The 20,973-nt window shown below is 40.8% G+C and overlaps 1 protein-coding gene and 1 pseudogene across 2 annotated transcripts; one reads left to right on the forward strand and one right to left on the reverse strand.

Annotated features, from left to right (window-relative positions):
* Nucleotides 1-8,258: 8,258 nt before the first annotated feature.
* LOC138886561 (5S ribosomal RNA) lies at nucleotides 8,259-8,377 on the reverse strand (annotated as a pseudogene).
* Nucleotides 8,378-13,367: 4,990 nt separating this feature from the next.
* Nucleotides 13,368-19,968, forward strand: LOC104213711 (nodulation receptor kinase). Of its 2 annotated transcripts, none has more exons than XM_009763242.2 (8): nucleotides 13,368-13,953; nucleotides 14,482-14,694; nucleotides 14,786-14,994; nucleotides 18,029-18,155; nucleotides 18,480-18,551; nucleotides 18,759-18,945; nucleotides 19,135-19,267; nucleotides 19,454-19,968. In XM_009763242.2, the coding sequence occupies exons 2-8, from the start codon at nucleotides 14,544-14,546 to the stop codon at nucleotides 19,715-19,717; spliced, it is 1,143 nt and encodes a 380-aa protein (XP_009761544.1). In that variant the 5' UTR covers nucleotides 13,368-13,953; nucleotides 14,482-14,543; the 3' UTR covers nucleotides 19,718-19,968. The 2 variants fall into 2 exon arrangements, with proteins under 2 accessions (XP_009761544.1, XP_070023692.1); XM_070167591.1 differs by lacking the exon at nucleotides 13,368-13,953 and adding an exon at nucleotides 14,225-14,349.
* The last annotated feature ends 1,005 nt before the right edge of the window (nucleotides 19,969-20,973 follow it).

A 20,973-nucleotide genomic window follows, 5' to 3' on the forward strand; every position in this document is an offset into this window, starting at 1 on the left:
ATACAAATGAGAGAGTCTTATCGGTGAAAACCTTCACAGGCACCATAAGGCGATGAAAGCTGAGAGAAAACCAAAATGAGAGAGGCTTGATAGTGAAAACCCGTCGGGCACTACAAGTCGAATAAGATTGGGAATCAGATGGGAATCGTCAAGGGAAGGTCTTGAGAGACGATTGACGGTAGAGGATAGGCCACATACGCATGTCATGGCCATTAGAGTCGGTATCTGCGTTTGATAGATTTTTATTTATAGTTTCTTTTGTTAAAGAGTCATCTTTTCCTTTGTCTTTATTTTGTTTCTTTTTATTTTTTTCCTTTCATAGGAAAATTCCCTAGTAGAGTCTGTTTGGTCGGAACCAGTGGGAAATGACTTCAAAATAGGCCATCAACTAGTACATCCAAGTGGTACAAGGAACAGGCGCAAAACCCGTGTCAAGAAGGGTATCCCCATCAAGATGAGATTGATAAAAAGGATGGGCCAGTGTCAGCAATTAATATCATCCCCAGCAAGTTTGATAGCATAATGGAACACAAAGCTGGGAAAGGAGAAAGAGGAAACCATCCCCAACAAGAGTGGCATGACCGCTTACCATGTTTTTAAACTAACAAATTTTTCTTTGATTTAGAAACAGGGAAAATGAACGTTATTGATGGCGGAAAGACAGGCCATAAAGAAAATCATCAAACCGGGGCAGAAAATTTTCTCATTGTGAAAATTTTCTCGAAGACAGGCGCCCACCTGAATAACGAGAGGAATACTTTTATGTCTTAGTATAGACAGGCGCCCACCTGAATAACGAGAGGAATACTTTTTGTCTGTGCATTTCATATTTCAGGCACCCACCTGTATAACAAGGGAATACATTTCATGTCTTTACCATTAGGCGCCCACCTGTATAACAAGGGAATACATTCCACGTCTGTTCCAATAGGAGACGCACTTCCTAAGCCTAGCCTTTACCAATAGGAGACGCACTTCCTAAGTCTAGTTTTGCCAATAGGAGACGCACTTCCTAAGCTTTACCCATAGGAGACGCACTTCCTAAGTTATTTCACCCATAGGAGATGCATTTCCTCCTAAGTTTATTTTTACCCATAGGAGATGCATTTCCTCCTAAGTTTGTTTTAGTTTCACCCATAGGAGATGCATTTCCTCCTAAGTTTGTTTTAGTCCACCCATAGGAGATGCATTTCCTCCTAAGTTTGTTTTAGTTTCACCCATAGGAGATGCATTTCCTCCTAAGTTTGTTTTAGTTTCACCCTTAGGAGATGCATTTCCTCCTAAGTTTGTTTTTTACCCATAGGAGATGTATTTCCTCCTAAAGTTTATTTTTACCAATAGGAGACGCACATCCTAAGTTAAGTTTCACCAATAGGAGACGCACATCCTAAGATAAGTTTCACCATTAGGAGACGCACTTTCTAAGTCAATTTCACTAATAGGAGACGCACATCCTAAGTAAGTTTCACCAAGAGGAGACGCACATCCTAAGTTAGTTTCACCAAGAGGAGACGCACTTCCTAAGAAAAGTTTCACCAATAGGAGACGCACATCCTAAGGAGACGCACTTCCTAAAAATAGTTTCACCAAGAGGAGACGCACATCCTAAGTTAGTTTCACCAAGAGGAGACGCACTTCCTAAGAAAAGTTGCACCAATAGGAGACGCACGTCCTAAGGAGACGCACTTCCTAAAAATAGTTTCACCAAGAGGAGACGCACATCCTAAGTTAGTTTCACCAAGAGGAGACGCACATCCTAAGTTAGTTTCACCAAGAGGAGACGCACATCCTAAGTTAGTTTCACCAAGAGGAGACGCACTTCCTAAGAAAAGTTTCACCAATAGGAGACGCACGTCCTAAGGAGACGCACTTCCTAAAAATAGTTTCACCAAGAGGAGACGCACATCCTAAGTTAGTTTCACCAAGAGGAGACGCACTTCCTAAGAAAAGTTTCACCAATAGGAGACGCACGTCCTAAGGAGACGCACTTCCTAAAAATAGTTTCACCAAGAGGAGACGCACATCCTAAGTTAGTTTCACCAAGAGGAGACGCACTTCCTAAGAAAAGTTTCACCAATAGGAGACGCACGTCCTAAGGAGACGCACTTCCTAAAAATAGTTTCACCAAGAGGAGACGCACATCCTAAGTTAGTTTCACCAAGAGGAGACGCACTTCCTAAGAAAAGTTTCACCAATAGGAGACGCACGTCCTAAGGAGACGCACTTCCTAAAAATAGTTTCACCAAGAGGAGACGCACATCCTAAGTTAGTTTCACCAAGAGGAGACGCACTTCCTAAGAAAAGTTTCACCAATAGGAGACGCACGTCCTAAGGAGACGCACTTCCTAAAAATAGTTTCACCAAGAGGAGACGCACTTCTTAAGCCAAGTTTTACCAATAGGAGACGCACTTCCTAAGAATAGTTTCACCAACAGGAGACGCACTTCCTAAGTTTAGTTGTACCAATAGGAGACGCACTTCCTAAGTTATTTCACCCAATAGGAGACGCATATCCTAAGTTATTTCACCCAATAGGAGACGTACTTCCTAAGTTAGTTTTACCCAATAGGAGACGCACTTCCTAAGAAAAGTTTCACCAATAGGAGACGCACTTCCTAAGTTTATTTCACCAATAGGAGACGCACTTCCTAAGTTTATTTCACCAATAGGAGACGCACTTCCTAAGTATAGTTGTACCCATAGGAGACGCACTTCCTAAGTAAGTTTTACCAATAGGAGACGCACTTCCTAAGTTTAGTTTTTCCCAATAGGAGACGCACTTCCTAAGTTTATTGTACCCAATAGGAGACGCACTTCCTAAGTTCAGTTTTACCATAGGAGACGCACTTCCTAAAGTTCAGTTTTACCATAGGAGACGCACTTCCTAAGTTCAGTTCTACCAATAGGAGACGCACTTTCTAAGTTCAGTTTTACCATAGGAGACGCACTTCCTAAAGTTCAGTTTTACCATAGGAGACGCACTTCCTAAGTTCATTTCTACCAATAGGAGACGCACTTCCTAAGTTCAGTTTTACCATAGGAGACGCACTTCCCAAGTTCAGTTCTACCAATAGGAGACGCACTTCCTAAGTTTATTGTACCCACAGGAGACGCACTTCCTAAGTTTATTGTACCCAATAGGAGACGCACTTCCTTAAAGTTTAGTTTTGCCCATAGGAGACGCACTTCCTAAGTTTACTTTTATCCCATAGGAGACGCACTTCCTAAATTAAGATTTCACGCATAGGAGACGCATTTCCTAAATTATTTTCATTCATAGGAGACGCACTTCCTAGTTCAAAATCATTAAGGTTTCACCCATAGGAGACGCACTTCCTAAGACTATTTAACCCCTAGGAGACGCACTTCCTAAGTTTAATTTCGTGCATAGGAAACGCACTTCCTGAATTAAGTTTACTTTAGGAGACGCACTTCCTAGTTTGGCTTTTTCAGGTTATACTTTTACTTTAGGAGATGCACTTCCTAGTTTGGCTTTCTAGATTATATTTTATGTCAGGAGACGCACTTCCGGAATTGAGATTTCACCCTTAGGAGATGCACTTCCTAGTTTGATTCATTTTAAGTTCGACCATAGGAGACGCACTTCCTAGTCTAGTTTTTGAAGTCTACCCATAGGAGACGCACTTACTAATCGAGGTCTTTCAAGTTTTTAGGAGACGCACTTCCTAGTTCTAGTCACTGAAATTTTCACCCTTAGGAGACGCAAGTCCTAGTTTAGCTCATTCCGACTCAACCATAGAAGAAGCACTTTCTAGTTTGAGTCATTGAGGTTGTTTTAGCAGACACATTTGCTAGCAAGAGTTTTGGTTTTACTCGTAGGAGATGCACATCCTAGCCTAGTCTTTAGTTTACTCTCGTCATTGTGTCAGGTGGGTAAGTGAGTTACAATTTTGCTAACGACTCACAAATCTTCCCAGTACAAACTGGGTTAGGAAATTTTGTTTGTTTTGTTTGTTTTGGTTGTCAGGGACCCGCCTGTAGAACGGAGGTTGTTGCATGTCGAAGATCGAAGAAGTCAGGAGTCCACCTGTAGAACAGAGGAACATTTTTCAGGATCAAGCAGTAACCCACTGGAAAGTAGAAGGATTACAACAGAAATCCCCAGCATTCAATCCAAGTTAGAAGCTTGCCTCAAGAATGCGAATCAATAGTCTGGGATGATCAACAGAAGCTGGTCACAAAAACAAAAAAAAACAAGAAAAAAAAGAGAAAAAAGAAAAAATGAATGAATCCGAAGCACGGATGTGGAGAACAAATGTGATCTGCTCAAGAACTAGCGCCTACAACTAGCAAGTATCAAGGTTCAAATCCAAAGTCTGTATGAAGCACCATTCAAGACTCAAGACCAAGTTTCAGAAGACTTAAAGATAGGAATCCTTGTAACTAGTAGCTGATAGGCTTAGTTAGTCTTTTTCAGTTTTCATTTTTGTTGTAATGACAGGACCGCGGACCGGAACCTCAACGGAACGGCACCTCGATCGGCTCTTCACCTCGGTACACTTCACTATCTCTCTCATTTCCGAACTACACGTGGCCTGATTCCTGTATAACCAAGGATATGTAGGCAGCTCAGATACCAGGGCTCGGTCACATTCCCTCCCTTTCCTTAGTGTAGTCCGTCCAAGTAATGGTCGGGTCAAAAACATGTCTAGTCGTTCTTTGTCGGAAAACTCTTCGTGTTTCCAGTCAAAGAGGGGCAGCTGTAGACACCGGATTTTTGACCCTCCCCGAGAATTTTCACATTTTTAGCGTGAATATGTGAAATTGGGTCTAATATAACCATTTTAACTATTTTACTTTATTTCGTTGCAAAAAAGGAAAAATCACAAAAATACATATAAATTTTAGTTTATGTATTTCTCATAAATTTGAAAAAATACAAAAAAAAATTGCACTTTATTTTGGTACTTTATATAAATTCGAAAATTACAAAAATATATAGTTCTATTAATGTTTGATAGTCATTTTAATTTTGAAAAATATAAAAATATATTACTTTATATTTTATTTTTATATAAAAACGAAAATTACAAAAAAAATAGTTTTATTAATATTTTGTAGCTATTTTAAATCTTGAAAAAAAATATTTAAAAAACAAGAGATATAGTTTTGTTTAAATATTAGTCTTATTTTTGGTAGTTATTTTGCTTACATAGGACTAGTTAAGCAACGGTTTCTTATTCTCGGATCCGGGCAAAAGAATAATATTCGGGTTCAAACTACCCGGTTTTAGGCTTAATTTTCGGACCTAGCCCATAATAATCCGAGTCCGCCACACGTGGGGAACACGGACGGAATCCCATACACGGGGAACCCCACCACGCATGGGGAACACAAGCCTCGAACCCCACCACGCGTGGGGCTCATTTTTCTGGGCAAATGGGCACAAATACACGGACTGAAAATTTTGAACGGGAGGGGCTTTTGGAAAAACCAACTGGGGAACTACTGTTCATCTTTCTTCTTCATAAAGAAGAAAGAAATAAAACCCTACGAAAGAAAAAAAGGGAACCCTACTTCCCCCGACGTCAACCACCAGCCCCGTCGAGTAGCAGCTGTTGCTGCTGCGTCACCTTCCCTACTGTCCAAACACCACTCCGTCACCTTCCCCGACACCCCTACTGTCGCAACCAAACCCTACACCAAACAGGCCCTTCCCACCACCAAAACCACCGTCAACCACCAGTCTCCCTTCCCTCCGTCGACCTACTGTCACAACCAAACAGGCCCGTCACCTTCCCCCAGCACCACGACCAACAACAACAACCTAACCTCCCGTCAAACCCCCTCCTCCTCACGTCCAGCAAAACCACCAGTTCCATCGCCCACCTCCATCCAGCTGACCCCTCGTCGACCACCGGCGTACACCACCAAACCTCCAGCTCGACCTCACGCCACCACCAGTCTCCCCGTCGTTTCCTCACGCCAAGCAGTGGATCAAACGACCATTGAACACCACGTCCAAACTACCACCAGACCACGACCCCTCCAGTAACACACTGGGAAAACCAGTAGCAGCCATGGTTCATGCTCAGCCCGTTCGTGTTCGAGTTTTGGCGCGAGCTATTCCGTTTGAGCTGTGATGACTGTTTCCATGGTTTCCCGTTTGAAGTCCGTTCGAGTGCCGAGGTGAGGTTCCAGTTCGTTGGTCTCGTTGCGTCATTTCGCCGACTATGGCTCCATTTCGGTTTGATGAATGAGTTGTAAATCCCCAGCAGTGTTTATCATTAGAGGTTCGTTTTCTAATCTTTGTTTGAGTTGCTATCGGTTACTATCGTGTCCGAGCTTGAATACATGTTATGTTGAAGATTTTGTTTAAATCCGTCGAGTTTTAGTTTTGTACTTATGTTATTGCTATCTCGAATGGGCATGCTAGACGAAAGTTGTACAAAAGTTTTCATGTTCGTGACTAGCTTGCCGAACGGGTAGTCGGATTGATTTAATAAGCTCTGTTATAATTTTATTAGTCATTATTCAGTTGTTCATCATATGGTTTAGTTCTAAATGTAGGTTCATGTTTAATTGTGATTCGTCAAGCTTGAGGTATTCTTCATTAGCCGTGTATCCTACTAGCTTCCATTGTTCGATTAATAAATTAGGATTTCTTTTTTTTAGAAACGAACTTAATAGAAAATATAGTCGTTGTAGGTTTATCCTTTTTAAATAAAATGAAACGAGCCTCGCCAAATAAAAATACAAGCTGCGGGGCCCTCTAAATGTATATATTAAATACTTAGATTCCGGGACGGGCTGTTTTAGCAAATTTCACGGCCCTACCCAAAATAATAATGCGCTAGTTGCTTTAGGCGCGCCTTTAATAATTTAATTTTCCTAAACTCGGGTGCACATTTATGTGACCCAAATCTAAATCTCAACGGAATCGAAATGTGTCTCTAATCACGGGTATATTGATTATGGCGTGGCCCGAGATGCATTTCCATGACGTTGTAAATTCCTTTTAATAATAAATGAGACGAGCCTCGACAAACAAAAAATGTAGAAGCTGCGGGGCCCTCTAAATGTATATATATTAAAAATACTTAGAATTCGGGACATGCCGTTTAGCAAATTTCACGGCCTTCCCCAAAATAACAATACGTTAGTTGCTTTAGGCGCGTCTTAATAATTTATTTTTCTTAATTCGGGTGCACATTTATGTTACCCAAATCCAAATCTCAACCGAGTCGAGATATGTCAATAACCACGGGTGCATTGATGTAACGTGGTTCGAGATATATTTTCACGACGTTGCAATTCTCGTAATAAATAATAATAAAATCGGTCAAGAGTTTAAAACTTGCACATAGGTTTAACATGTACAAAATCAGATAATCAGGCCAAATATAACAGTTGAGCGACTGTGCTAGAACCACGGAACTCGGGAATGCCTAACACCTTCTCCCGGGTTAACAAAATTCCTTATCCGGATTTCTGGTGCGCAGACTGTAATATGGAGTCATTCTTTTCCTCTATTCGGGATTAAAATTGGTGACTTGGGACACCCTAAATCTCCCAAGTGGCGACTCTGAAATAAATAAACCAATCCCGTCTCGATTGTCCTTTAATTGGAAAAAACTCCCTTGCACCCCCTCGGGTGCGTAAAAAGGAGGTGTGACACTATGCCAACGGCCCTAGGTAAAGCTAAGTTCATTTTATTTATGACTGACCATTTCTCTAAATGGGTTGAAGCACAGGCATTAGAGAAAGTGAGAGAAAAAGAGGTTATAGACTTCATCTGGGATCACATCGTATGTCTATTTGGGATACCCGCCGAGACAGTGTGTGACAACAGAAAACAATTTATCGATAGCAAGGTAACAAAATTCCTCGAGGGTGATAAAATAAAAAGGATATTATCAACAGCGTATCATCCTAATGGGAACGGACAGGCCAAATCGACGAACAAGACTATCATTCTAAGCTTAAAGAAAAGGTTAAACGACGCCAAGGGGAAGTGGAGAGAAATGTTACCCGAAGTCCTCTAGGCATATCAAACAACATTAAAGTTCAGTATAGGAGCAACCCCATTCTCCTTAGTATATGGCTCCGAGGCATTGATTCCGGTCAAAGTCGGGGAACCTAGCGCCAGATTTTGACATACAACGGAAGAATTAAATCACGAGGCTATGAGTACTGGCCTCGAGCTATTAGATGAAAAACGAGAAGTTTCGCTCGTTCGGATGGCTGCGCAAAAGCAAAGAATCAAGAGATATAATAATAGAAGAACCAACCTCCGCCACTTTGGAATCGAGGACTTCCCAGGGGGTCACCCATTCTAGTACTACTCTCGCCCAAGCACGCTTAACTTCAAAGTTCTGATGGGATCTGGTGCGTTAGTGTTGGTATGATCCGGAGACTTAGTTCTAAGGAAAGTCACCCTCAACACTCGAGAACCAAACGAAGGGAAACTAGGCCCAAATTAGGAAGGACCATATCGGGTCCTCGGTATCATCGGAAAAGGATCTTACAAACTTGGCACAATGGAAGGCGAACAATAGCCAAACAATTGGAATGTATCACTCCTCAAACGGTATTATTGCCAAGGTATGACTCTCACCCTTTCCATTTGTATTTGATACTAACTTATTGCAGGTGCTCAATCGAAGACGTCGAGAAACTCTTCAACACGAGGACCTTAGGTTTTAAAGCACGTGTTGCACTCTTTTTCCCTTAGATAGGTTTTTATCCCAAATAGGTTTTTTTCGGCGAGGTTTTTAGCAAGGCAACCATTATGTGCTACCTGAGAAAAATTCAACAGTATCCAAGGCTTATTTGCAGTCAACCTCGAATACTAGGGAGCATCACCCTCGGATGTTATATTTTCGAGGAAAGTACTTCATGTCAAAAGGTCTCGATAGGGAAACTTTGTAATGGGCCAAACAGTCGAATGAATCGTGTCCATATAGATTAGACGAGCCCCGATGGCAAAACATGTATGCATGTATAAATTATTTCAAGAACCGAATTGTTACCTCATTTATATTGACGAAAAAGGATATGTATAAGAGATCGACAGAGGTTTTACAAAAAAGGAAAATAAAAATAAAATCCTAACTATGCCCGGGGCTGGTTTCTCCCTCGGGGGCAGCCTTAATCATTGTAATTATCATAGAAGGAGACAAGCAATCTGGCATCAACTTCATCAAGCGCCTTAGCTTTAGGTATCTCTTTAGAGAGGTCAAAACCTCGAGCATGGATTTCCTCGGGGGTCTCCCTCCGTGATTGGCACTTCGCCAAGTCATTGCTCCGTTGCTCTCGATCGGAAGCCTCCATTAGCTGCGTTTGAGCAGCCTCGACATCGTCCAAATACACTGCTATGGACTTATAAGCCACTATCTTCATCTTCCCGACCTCCGCCTTGGCCTCAGCAAGCTCGGCTTCGAGCTCCTCGATCCTTTTGGCCTGCGCCGAACTTTTCTCTTTGATGCCCCGAAGTTGGACCTCGGCCGATGACAATTTGGCCATGGAAGCCTCTTTCTCTGCAGCAAGGCAGTCCATGTTCTCCTTCCACCGATCGCAGTCAGCCTTGATCTGATCGACTTCCCCTCGAAGTAGCTCGATCCTTTCCAACTTTTGCTACAACTGGGATATTAAAGTATTAGCCTTCACAGTTGAGTCGAGACCATACTCTTTCAAAAGGATAGTTACCTACTCATCTATCTCGACCTCTTCCTTATGAGCCTGGGCCAAGTCTGCTCGGAGGTCCATGATCTCCTCTTCTTTTTCACATATGGGCATTTGAGGGCATCTCTCTCCTCGGTAAGTTTCTTGAGATCAGCCTCACACCAGTTCAGCTCGGCTTGGGACTTGGTGAATGCTTCCCGATTAAGCACCACAACCTATGGAGAAAGGAAAGAAATCAGCAAGAAGGAAATAAAAACAAACGTAATAATGGGGAATTAAGTTTACCTGGTTCAGGAGACGATGGGCCTCTTCAAAAACTATCGTTGCATCTAGATCGGAAACATCATCGACCCCCGTAAGGAAGCCACGGAATATGTCTTCCCCATTGTGGGTCATTCCTACATTGGGGGTCTCCATAGATCGAGCCTTGCGAAATTGTCCTTCAAAAAATTTAGGGTCGGGCGATGAATCATCAATAGTGATCGCCCCAAGCAAGTCACTTGGGGAACTCTCTCCCTTTTGATGAACCCTACTACCGGACCCTTCGGGCACACTCGCCATTCGTTTATCACGGTAGGAAGTATCTTTTACCCCCGATGACTCGGAGACTTTGCTCAGAGTACCTTCTGAGATATCCTCGATCCGAGGGTGAGTCTCCCGACCATCACCGGCCCTGCCGCTATTGAAGCTTCGACGCCCCCCCTCTTTTGAGGCACCAGCTCACAACCAACATCTTCCCCACTCTTCTTAATTTCATAGCTTCTGGGCTACGTCGGCAGATAGAGCGACAGAGTCGTCGTTTGACTTATGAGCCTTACTCTTCTTGGGCTTCGGGGAATCAGGAGGCGAGGCCCTTCTCCTTTTCTTGTCCTTAGCCGGTTTGGAGCCACTTCTTCCCTAGGTGTGGCCGACCTCATTTCAGCAACATCCCTGAGGCCTGCATAAAAAGAAGTCGAGTGTAAGTAAAAAGAAATATTTCAGAAAGGGGCGCCAAAAGCATACAGGATAAGCTTACCATAATTCTTGGCCTCCCATCTGCCCCTTGCCAAGTCACGCCAGCAGCGCTAGGCATGGGAGGAAGTTGCAGCTAGCTTCCTAACCCAGTCTTCAAGGTCAGGGATCGCGTGAGGCATCCAGGCAACCGCTGCATAACAGGTGAAAGTGTTACACAAAGCAAAAAATAGAGTACGAAGATTAATGGCTAATACTTACGATCAAGGTTCCATTTCTCGAGGAACGACAGTTTCTCCTCGGGGATGAGGTTGCAGGTCTTTACCCGCACGAACCGGCTCATCCAACCTCAGTCCTTACCCTCATCGATGCTTGCAAAAAAAACACTTCATTGATTGGTGTTGGAGCTTGATTAATCCTCAAAAAAGTCGAGGTCAATACAGCCGTATGAGGTGGCTGAGAGTGAATTCCAACCCCTTGGCCTTGCCAGAGAAAACGAAACACGATCACTATGTGCCAGAACGAGGGATGCACCTGACCAAGGGTAAAAGGACTCAATGTGAATGGGTAAGTATAGACACTTAGAAACCCCTCCCCGTGAGTGGTGATACTTTCTTCGGGAGCAGGTATTTGTACCACGACCTCGGCCCCCAGTTGCATTCTTTATTCACAACTTCGAGCTGTTTCACTGTTATCGAGCATATATACCTCGATACATATTCACATTGGCCGTGAACCAACAAAGGGTTTTCGACTTTGAAGGCGTTCTTTAAAATGCAGGGGCCAGGAACGTACTCGTGAGAGAGCGGTTATACCAGCATTTTATCACCGGCCAGCCGGAAAGAAGAGGAAGAATTCTTCTCCTTTTATGAGACAGTTTTGGAGGTTTTCGCCATTGGTTCTTGTAGAAGGAAGCAGAAAAAGGTGGAGTTTGGTATTTTTGGTGCTAAAAGATTGAATCAACGGACAGTGAAAGAGAAGAGATGGAGAGAGGAAGAGACTTAGAAAACTTGGTGAAAATGAAAGTAAAGTTTTGATTCAAACAGGGAACCTGTATTTATAGATTCACGTTGCCGGTTCGGTGGTGCTAGTGGCCGACCGTCACTGGAAAACATTAATGGTTTGGGGAACCGAACTGAAGGGACGTTTCGGTCACCTCGATCGCTTACGTCATGGGATGACGTCATTATGGGGTGTCCGGAATATCGAAGCTCAAGTTGTTTATTATCATTTTACTCTAAGAAACGAGCGGACTATCTGTATATGGTGGAAATCGGGGCTACCCGATTTCGTCATTCGATGAAGAAAAAGATACCACGTCGAAAGGCCAGGACTTCGAGTTCGGGATCAAGGTTTCTTTCCAAGATCGAGGTCGACATCGTTAATCGAGGTCAAAAAGAAGCATGCTTCGAACTCATGCCGGTATAAGGCAGTAACGGAAAGGGCGAGATATCCGTAACGGACCGGAGATCGTGGCATGAATCTCGGAACGGATCAGTCTATAGCGGTTAATTAGTTATTAATATGATTTCCTACTATAGTTAGAAGTGTAACCATCATTGTTCACTGTTAAGAAAATATACACTCATTACTTTCTTGCTATTTCATTTACTGTTCGTCAGAGTTGCTTTATAATTTGCTATTCTTATTATCATACCTCGAGACTACCATAGGCCGAGGTCGAGATTTGGTTTGCATGCTGGTTTGATCTATTTTATTCTCTAATTTATCTATTTAATTTCTTGTTTATCAATTGGTATTGGATTAAATCACATATCCTTAAAATCACAATATAAGTTTAATTGTTACTTGAATTTTAGGGTAAACATTGATATTAACTCATGTTATTTACACAATTCACTTACTTTATTATGTATTAGTGATTAAAATATTTTATGATTAGTTGTACTCCATCTATTCAAATTGGATGTCCATTATGATCCTGGAAAGTTAATAATCTACCCCACGTAGAGCTACATTCAAATACTCAAAGGTGGAGCAAGATGAGTAAGAGGTAAAATAAAAGCCGTTCTGCTTGCGATATCCCAATGCATAGTCTCAAAATGGTAAAAAGAAGGATGATTTAGTGAAGTTGAATATGAAAGTAAATCATTTAATATGATATGGTTAAAATTTTATATTCTTAATAACTTAATGGATATACATAGAATGTGTATAGACCATGATCTTAATTAAAAATGAGACATATTTGGTTGATAATGCATGTAATTACCAAGATAACGATAGAACTTGCATATTGTCCATATTTATTTTTTCGGGAAGAGCTAGCGGGTTGCTCTATTCTTATCACTCAATTAAGAAAACATTAGCATTGGTGAAAAGAAAAATACAAGCATCGAATTTTGTTGAGCATCGCTACAAATATTCAACCACTTGTATAGACTCAAACTACACGTATAAATTAAAAATATTTAAGGAATATGTATATGTATATATCGCCTCTTAGCAAAGAAGTGTCGTGTTTATCCAAGAACAAACTGGAGCCAATAGTAAGAATATAATACTAGTACTAGTAGAAAAAAAGAAAAGAAAAAATGTAAATACTGTCCACAACTTGCAGTAGCGGACAACCTCTGCCATTATACTTTACAACCCACACAAACACTCTTTTGCCTCAACAACAAAATTTATTTCTTAAATAGTGTTTTTCATACGGTTACAGCCGCTGCTTCTACTTGAAAACTAGTACTAGTATAATACTACTAGTACTAAGTAGGAATAATAATAATTCCGATTACTTGTCTTCGTCTTCTTCCTTCCAGCTCCATTTTCTTTCCTTGTTATTTACACAATTGAAAAAGTAGGATTTTCCTCTTTTTTATTAATTAATTTATTTCCCGCAATGATTTGAAATGTGTTTGTATTTTTTATTATTATGTTGTTGGGGTATCTTGAGTTGTATAGAGGTGCAGACGACTAATTTATGTGTCGGCGCCAGGTCGCTTTCTGTCGGCTTCGTTTGTATCCAACAATGGTGATGATTAAAATGGCCGGGCCGAGGAGAGAATAACCCATTTCTATTAAACTAGAGTATCATATTCCCCACATACCCATTACCCACTACCCTTACCCACCCGAAATAAAAAGCATAGAAACAAGAGAAGCAAGCTATACCTGCACCACTATGCTGATGATTCATTGTTAGTGTTACGGGATTTCAGTAGATTTTAGATTTCATACTTCCTCTCCCTCAAGTTTCAATATTTCTGACTTTATGTGGGAATGCGGCTGAATTCTGATCCAACTACTGCTACTGCTGCTGCCGCTTCTCCCAGATTACTCCCTTCCAAATGAAGTTTGCTGTCTTCTATCCAACCCATTTATCTTCCATCTCAGGTTATTCTTTTTCTCCACTTCTCTTATCTATGTTTTCTTAAATGTGCCCTAACTATTTACTATAAAGACCCTGAAAAATTGCCAATTTTTAGTTCCTTTCATGTAAAATAGGCTTCTATGCCACTTTGACCCTCATATTGGGCTATATGTCAAGTCTATAATGTTCATTTATGCTTCCTTGTCAGAAAAAAACATATTCATATACTTATTCTTAAGCATTGGGTTGCCGTGGGTTTTAAGCTCTTGTCTATCATATGCTTTTGGTGGGTCCTTCAGTCTTTGTTGCTTGAGGTTTCATCTGAAAATAGTGTACTATGTCCTCCCACCTGCCTCGGGGTTTGTCTTCTAAATAAGTGTTTGCTCCATCTTATGCAAGGCGATTACCTACATGCACAGGTGATTTGTTACCTACAAACAAGTACAATGTTAATAATATTAGGATGCCTCTGACTTTTTTGAACAAATTACTCTTTCCTTCTTGAAAATTCTCTTCATCAGCTAACATCATGCACGTCCTTCATATTTCAGTGTCAATGTGTCAAAATATATATCCCAAAAGTACTCGCCTTTGCAGCTGAAGTGGTCGCCAAATGTCAAGGACTCTTGCAGCAATTGTAGGAGGTGCTGCAGGAGCCGTGGCATTGGTGGGGATTGTGATTGTCATTTTATGGTTCTGTATTTTTCATAAAAGGAGCATTTCAAGAACTTCTGAGACAGGCTCTTCTGATCCATCTATTCAAGGTGATTGTAACTCAGTTCTTATTCAAATCAAACATGCCATTATGTATTCTCCAGTTAAGATCACTTCCTCAAGTATCTGGATAACTTGCAGTTGGAAAAACTGCTGGGATTGAATTGACCTTACGAGATGCCAGGCGCTTCCAGATAGAAGAATTGTCTTTGGCAACAAAAGGTTTTAGTGATAAGAGTTTGATTGGCCAAGGCAAATTTGGGGAGGTGTACAAGGGATTGCTTCATGATGGCATGCTTGTAGCAATAAAAAGGCGATCGGTTGTCCCTAGCCAGGAATTTATTGATGAGGTAATAGTACTCATTACATCTTATGGAAATTAGTGCACATATTCTTTTGAGTTTGTTTCTTTAATCATACTGGTCCCTCTGAGCCTATCCAAAATTTCGTTCCTCGTCCTGATATTGAAGTGACTACGTCCTTTAATTAGAGGCTGATTGATCAAAATGGTTCGGAAGTCATCTGCTTCCATTGACAGATAAAAGGCACTAAATGGATCAGCTTATCTCTTGAAAAGCTTGGTGCTTTCAGGCCTTCATCACTTGTCTGATTGAATAAACACAGAGTGACAAAGTTTATGGAAGTTTACTTACACTCACTCATACCAAAATTGTTTGGTACTTAATCAATTTCAATTAATAAGGTTAGTAAATATTTTATAACTAAATACAAAATAACTAAAAACACAAATTCTTTAGATATTCTACGAGGCACTGACCAACTGTCCACATCTACTTCTCTGTTTAAATTTTCACGGTTTTCTAAGTTGTGTCAAGGATCACAATCTGGTGAACAAACTTCACCTCAGGTTCTAGTTGAATCTGTAAGAGATCAAGCCACAAATCTGGCTTCTTAACAGAAACATCATTGAGACTGCTGCTGATTACCTTGTGTCAACTTGATCAAGTAAAAGCATTTATTACTTTTCTTCCAATCATGTTATTATTTCACTGCTTCATCTCCTTCCTAAACTGGCACCAAACCATGATAAACCCATTTAAGTTGCCCAAGAGACCTTCCAATTTTAGATTACCCGTTGCGCCACTTGGCCCAAATCCTTTATCTCTGCAGTCTCCTTAGAAGCTCAAATCCAAACACAAGATGAAGCAAGCAACTTTTCTGCTATACTTGAAGCATCTTTTAGCTGCTTCCTTGGGACCACTCTTCTGTTGTGTGATCAACAGTGGCGTGAACAAGGCATGACAAATCCAAGCTTTGACTGAGATGGGTGATAGTTGTTGGGTTGAGTTTTAGACGGAAGTTGACTTTCACAACATTTTAGTCCCTTGGGCTTTATTTTAACCATCTTGGTGAACCTGGATATTAGGAGGCCGATGCGAAACTTTTAGGCATGTTTGAAGGTCAATTTTGGTACTTTTCTCCTTTTTGTGATTGTGTCTGCAATGGGAGAAGGGACCTAGGTGTTATGTTGGGTTACAGCTTGATAAAATTGCATTACACAACTGGCAATTGAAAAAGAGAGGGAAAAAAGTGGATTATATAGTCATGCGCTGCTGTAAGGAATAAAGAGTGTAACCTGTGGTATTTGATTCCGTTTTTGCTAATCACAGGGAGTCCTAAGTAGCTTGCTGGACAAATTTAGTTATCATGAGACTGCTTTAATTAGAAAAACGTCTCTTCGTCCATTCCCCGTGAAACAGAGGAGAGTCAATTACTACAAAGAATTCTTTTTCAAGCTCAGGTACAGACGACCTAGTCGCGTGTGCTGAATTGAATATGCAACCAGAGGCACAATTTCATTCTTCGGCTGTCATGGGATTTGATATTATTTCTAAATTTTGAAATTCTTTTCTGCAGTTCACTTAAATTGAATTGATTTAAATTATAGCAATTTTCAACTGATACAAATGGAAAAAATTGGGTTATTTAAAGTTCTTGAGAACCCATGAGATTCTAATTATGGTAAACGATTGGGCTCTCTTTGTAGAAATCCTCGTTTAGTTACATTCTTTACTTTTGTATTCTGCTTTTATAGGGTCCAAATCAATTAAAATTTACGCTATCAAAACGACAAAGAGAAAAAAATGGAAAGAAATTGATAGAATATCCCAAGAAACAGATCCCCATTACTCGGATATCTTCCTCTTGGCCATGAATAAGGGTCTATCAGTGCAAGGAAGACCGTGATTGATATATGAGTAGATGGGTTAGGTGTACCTCTTGCCTAGTGCGACGTGGCGTGATATAGCTTTTGGAGAGAATATCAAGGTGAAATCCTTTTTCCATCCTGGCATTTGTTTTGACAAGTCTCCTTTCCATCCTACCATTGGGGACTGAAAAGGGCTAATACACCTGGCATGTGATTTATCTCCTAAGTCACATTTTTGCCATCATCTTTTGGGTTGTCTCTAATTTTTCTGTACCCGTATTCATATATCCAGTGTACTTGGAAGAAATACAGCAGGTAAGTCTGACGCTGCTTTGCAGATAAATTGAGATTACTATGTAAGGAGGAGCAAATTATAAATTCCACTTTTATCTGTTTTAGGTGTATTGGAATAAGTACATGCCGCCTAGACTTAAGAGCAAATTCTACAGGGTGATGGTTAGACCGGCTATGTTGTATGGAGCTGAGTGTTGGCCCGTCAAGAAGTTCCATGCCCAGAAGATGAAAGTAGCTGGAATGAGGATGTTGAGATGGATATGTGGGTGTGGTAGGAAAGACAAGATTAGGAATGAAGTTAGGGACAAGGTGGGAGTGGCATCTGAGGAAGACAAGTTGCGGGAATCGAGGCTGCGATGGTTTGGGCATGTGAAGAGGAGAGACATAGATGCCCCGGTCAGGAGGTGTGAGAGGTTGACCATGGCGGGCTTGAGAAAGGGCAGGTTGCACCTAATCGAGGACATAACTAGCGATAGGAAGGTGTGGAGGCCGAGAATTAAGGTGGTGGGTTGACAGGTAGTTGTGAGTTTACCAATAGCACTAGTACTATTCTTGTATTCTTTTATTCTTAGTTCTTTATTACTTTGTTATGTCACTCGCTTCCATTACTTATTATAGTACTGCTGTGATTACTGTTCTTGTATTCTTTTATTCTTAGTTCTTTATTACTTTGTTATGTTACTCACTTCCATTACTTATTATATTACTGTTGTTATTGCTTGTTGCTTTATTCTTACCATTTCTTTAGCCGAGGGTCTATCGGAAACAACCTCTCTGCCTTTATAGAATAGGGATAAGGCTGTGTACACACTACCCTCCCCAGACCCCATGTATGGGATTGAACTGGGTTTGTTGTTGTTTGTTATGACTATGTGTTCATTGTTTATGGTTTGATGTATTCAGACTGTATTTCCTATCAGGTTCGCTATCTCTCATCTATTCAGCACCGGAACTTAGTCACCCTCCTAGGATACTGCCAGGAACGCGATCAGCAGATTCTTGTCTATGAGTACATACCTAATGGAAGTGTATCCGTTCACTTATATGGTAGTCATCTTTCTACTCAAACTTCTGTTTCCTCCTTTTCCAGTTTATATTTTTTGTTTACCAATATTTATTTCCAGATAAATTTTGACTATTCAGTGAGTTGCCTTATCTTCTGTACATTGTGGTGAAACCTAATATTTCCAAGTTCCGAGCTTCTTCCTTTCCCCTTTTCTCCCCCCACAAATTGATCCCTCTTTGTTATTCCAATCTTTCTTGCTTTTACCTGGTTTCAACTTCAAGCCAATTAGCAAATGTTGCTAACTCTTTGTAGGATGCAATATATTTTTCTGTTTGATTTTTCATTCCTTGGGTTTTTCTTTCCAGGCGATGGTCATGTTACACAAGAGAAACTTGAGTTCAAGCATAGGCTTTCTATAGCTCTAGGAGCAGCTAAAGGTGATCCTCTGCAAAATCAGTGAGCATTTTGGCTCCCCTGGTATTTGTTTTGTCTTTTGTTTAGATAATATGTGTGTCCCGCTCTGGTTTGGCAAAATTCTCTGAGAAGCTTTCACAACACTTGAGGGCCCTGTATCAGCTTCTTTGAGTTGAAAAACCTTATTGTTTGGTTCTTAAGCTCCATTGCCGCTCAATGTAAATATGCAGGTCTTGCTCATCTTCATTCTCTAAGTCCCCGCTTGATTCATAAAGACTTCAAGACAGCAAATGTTCTCGTGGATGAAAATTTCATAGCTAAAGTTGCAGATGCAGGATTACGCAATTTTCTTGGGAGATTTGAGGTTGCAGGCCCATCTTCTCAAGTGGCTGCTGATGAAATTTTTCTTGCTCCAGAGTAGTCCACTTGCTTCTTTCGTGTTTACTTTTTGGAACATCTTTTCCACCCATTCTTTTGTGGAGACCCATGTTCAGAGGCTTAAAACAAGATGTTCTATTTTATATAAGGCTCTGTTCTCCAGTCCCCAGTGGCTAAGGGATCTGATTGATGTGAAGATTCAATGACTTTTTTCTCATTGTTCTGTAGGGTCAGAGAGTTCCGACGATTTTCTGAGAAAAGTGATGCCTACAGTTTTGGTGTATTTCTCCTGGAGCTAGTTAGTGGCCGTGAAGCAATGGATTTGCTGTCTTCAGATTTGAATATAAACATAGTTGAATGGGTACACCCTTCTCAGAACAAGCTTATAATTTGAAACATATTGACAAGGATATTGGGGCTCCTGGAGACAATCAGGAAATTAACTTAGGACCAATGTCCTTTATGTGCATTGAAATAAACTTATTAATCCGCTGAGTGAATTTAGCTTAGTTATGCAGTTGGTAATAAGAGAATTTTCTCATTTCAGGTGGAGAATTATCAGGAATCTGGCAACATATCTGCCATCATTGATCAAAGATTGGGTAATAGCTTTACCACAGAAGGCATGGGAGAGTTCATGCAGTTGACTGTCCGTTGTATGGACCCTTCGAGTGAAAGGCGGCCTACCATGAGTTATGTGGTGACGGAACTGGATCGAATACTGGAGAAAGAGATGAGCTTGACAACAATCATGGGAGAAGGAACTCCAGTTGTGACTCTTGGAAGCCAGCTTTTTAGGGCTTCAAAATAAGATGCAAGTGTGGGAATTAAGCTTCTTTGTTGTATTAATTCTTTTGTTTGTGTGATTTGTCATATTATTTACAGAAACACCAGATTGGAAAGAGAGATGCATCCAGCTGTTTGTTAACTGTAAAAAAGAAAAAATAACAGCTGTGTTTTTTTCTTCTTTTATTCTTTCCTCTCATAAATGTACTCTAAACCTTGTGCTAAACAATTATTTGTTGATAATAGATGAAGATTGTCTGGAGTGATTTTTTTTAATATTTTTTCTTGTTCGTTTAATACTCCATATTCCCTCTCAGCGCCCCCCCCCCCCTAGAGCAAGCCCTGCCCTTTGAGCTAAATTCATAGTATTTCATATTAAGGTGATAACTTGAATGCCAGTTATGAGCAAGTAGTATATGAATCTAGACCCACTGCGAGGAGAATGGGAGGCAGAAGAAGTGAGACTATCCAAGTTGGGTAGTTGATATGGTAGGGTAGGAAAAAGGGAAAAAAGAGGAAGAGTTTTTTCTCATAGTAGTTGCAGTTTCCAACAATTCGATAGCCGAAGAGTAGAGAAGGCACGTCTGCATCACTTCTTTCTTCAAATGTTTAGCTAATATCGCACTTGCACAATGTTCATATAAACTTTATCATATAACCGTGGTTATAGTTAACATATGTATTTTTGTACACACGTTAGATAAAGAAATAATAATACTCAATTCCTAGCATAAGTTCAAGCTATTCTCCCTCTAAAGTTTGTTTATCTAACCTTGATGCATACATATTAGGAGTGGGCAAGACTTTTCGTGATAAATAAACAGTTCTTGTGTCTATCCTCTGGTCTCTGCTTGGGCTCTTCGTTTCTTCACCAATCACTCACGAGTCACGTCGTATTCCTCTCCAATCTTCGCCACACTTAAGTTATCGCTTGCATCTTGGATATTGCAGTGCCTTAACTTTTGACATTGCTTAATTGAGATACCTTCAATTTATTAAGTGTTGATTTGTCTATCTATGTATTTATTTTGTTAGTAAATCAAGTTTTCTTCTGGATGCACATTTCTTCTGAGGCCACGCCTCAGTACAGTGGGTGCTTGGAATTTTGTTCATTTTGTTAGTAACCAAGCTTTCTACCTCGCGAGTCACGAGGGTTGGGCGCACATCTCCCCCTGAGACACTAGGTAAACCTGGGGAGACGTCCTACAAGTTGGGTAGCAGTCAAGTTTTAGGATCACCTTGAATGGACATGCCCCAAAAACGCCCACGAGAACACTTTCC

The sequence above is a fragment of the Nicotiana sylvestris genome, chromosome 2 (genome assembly GCF_000393655.2).
Source record: "Nicotiana sylvestris chromosome 2, ASM39365v2, whole genome shotgun sequence".
Taxonomy (NCBI): domain Eukaryota; kingdom Viridiplantae; phylum Streptophyta; class Magnoliopsida; order Solanales; family Solanaceae; genus Nicotiana; species Nicotiana sylvestris.

What these genes read in the sequence shown, in the direction of transcription:
- LOC104213711 (XM_009763242.2), top strand. Translation starts at nt 14,544, where the DNA reads ATGTCAAGGACTCTTGCAGCAATTGTAGGAGGTGCTGCAGGAGCCGTG. An exon ending in GCCAGGAATTTATTGATGAG is followed by an intron (nt 14,995 to 18,028) that starts GTAATAGTACTC and finishes ATTTCCTATCAG; the next exon opens with GTTCGCTATCTCTCATCTAT. An exon ending in ATATAAACATAGTTGAATGG is followed by an intron (nt 19,268 to 19,453) that starts GTACACCCTTCT and finishes TTCTCATTTCAG; the next exon opens with GTGGAGAATTATCAGGAATC.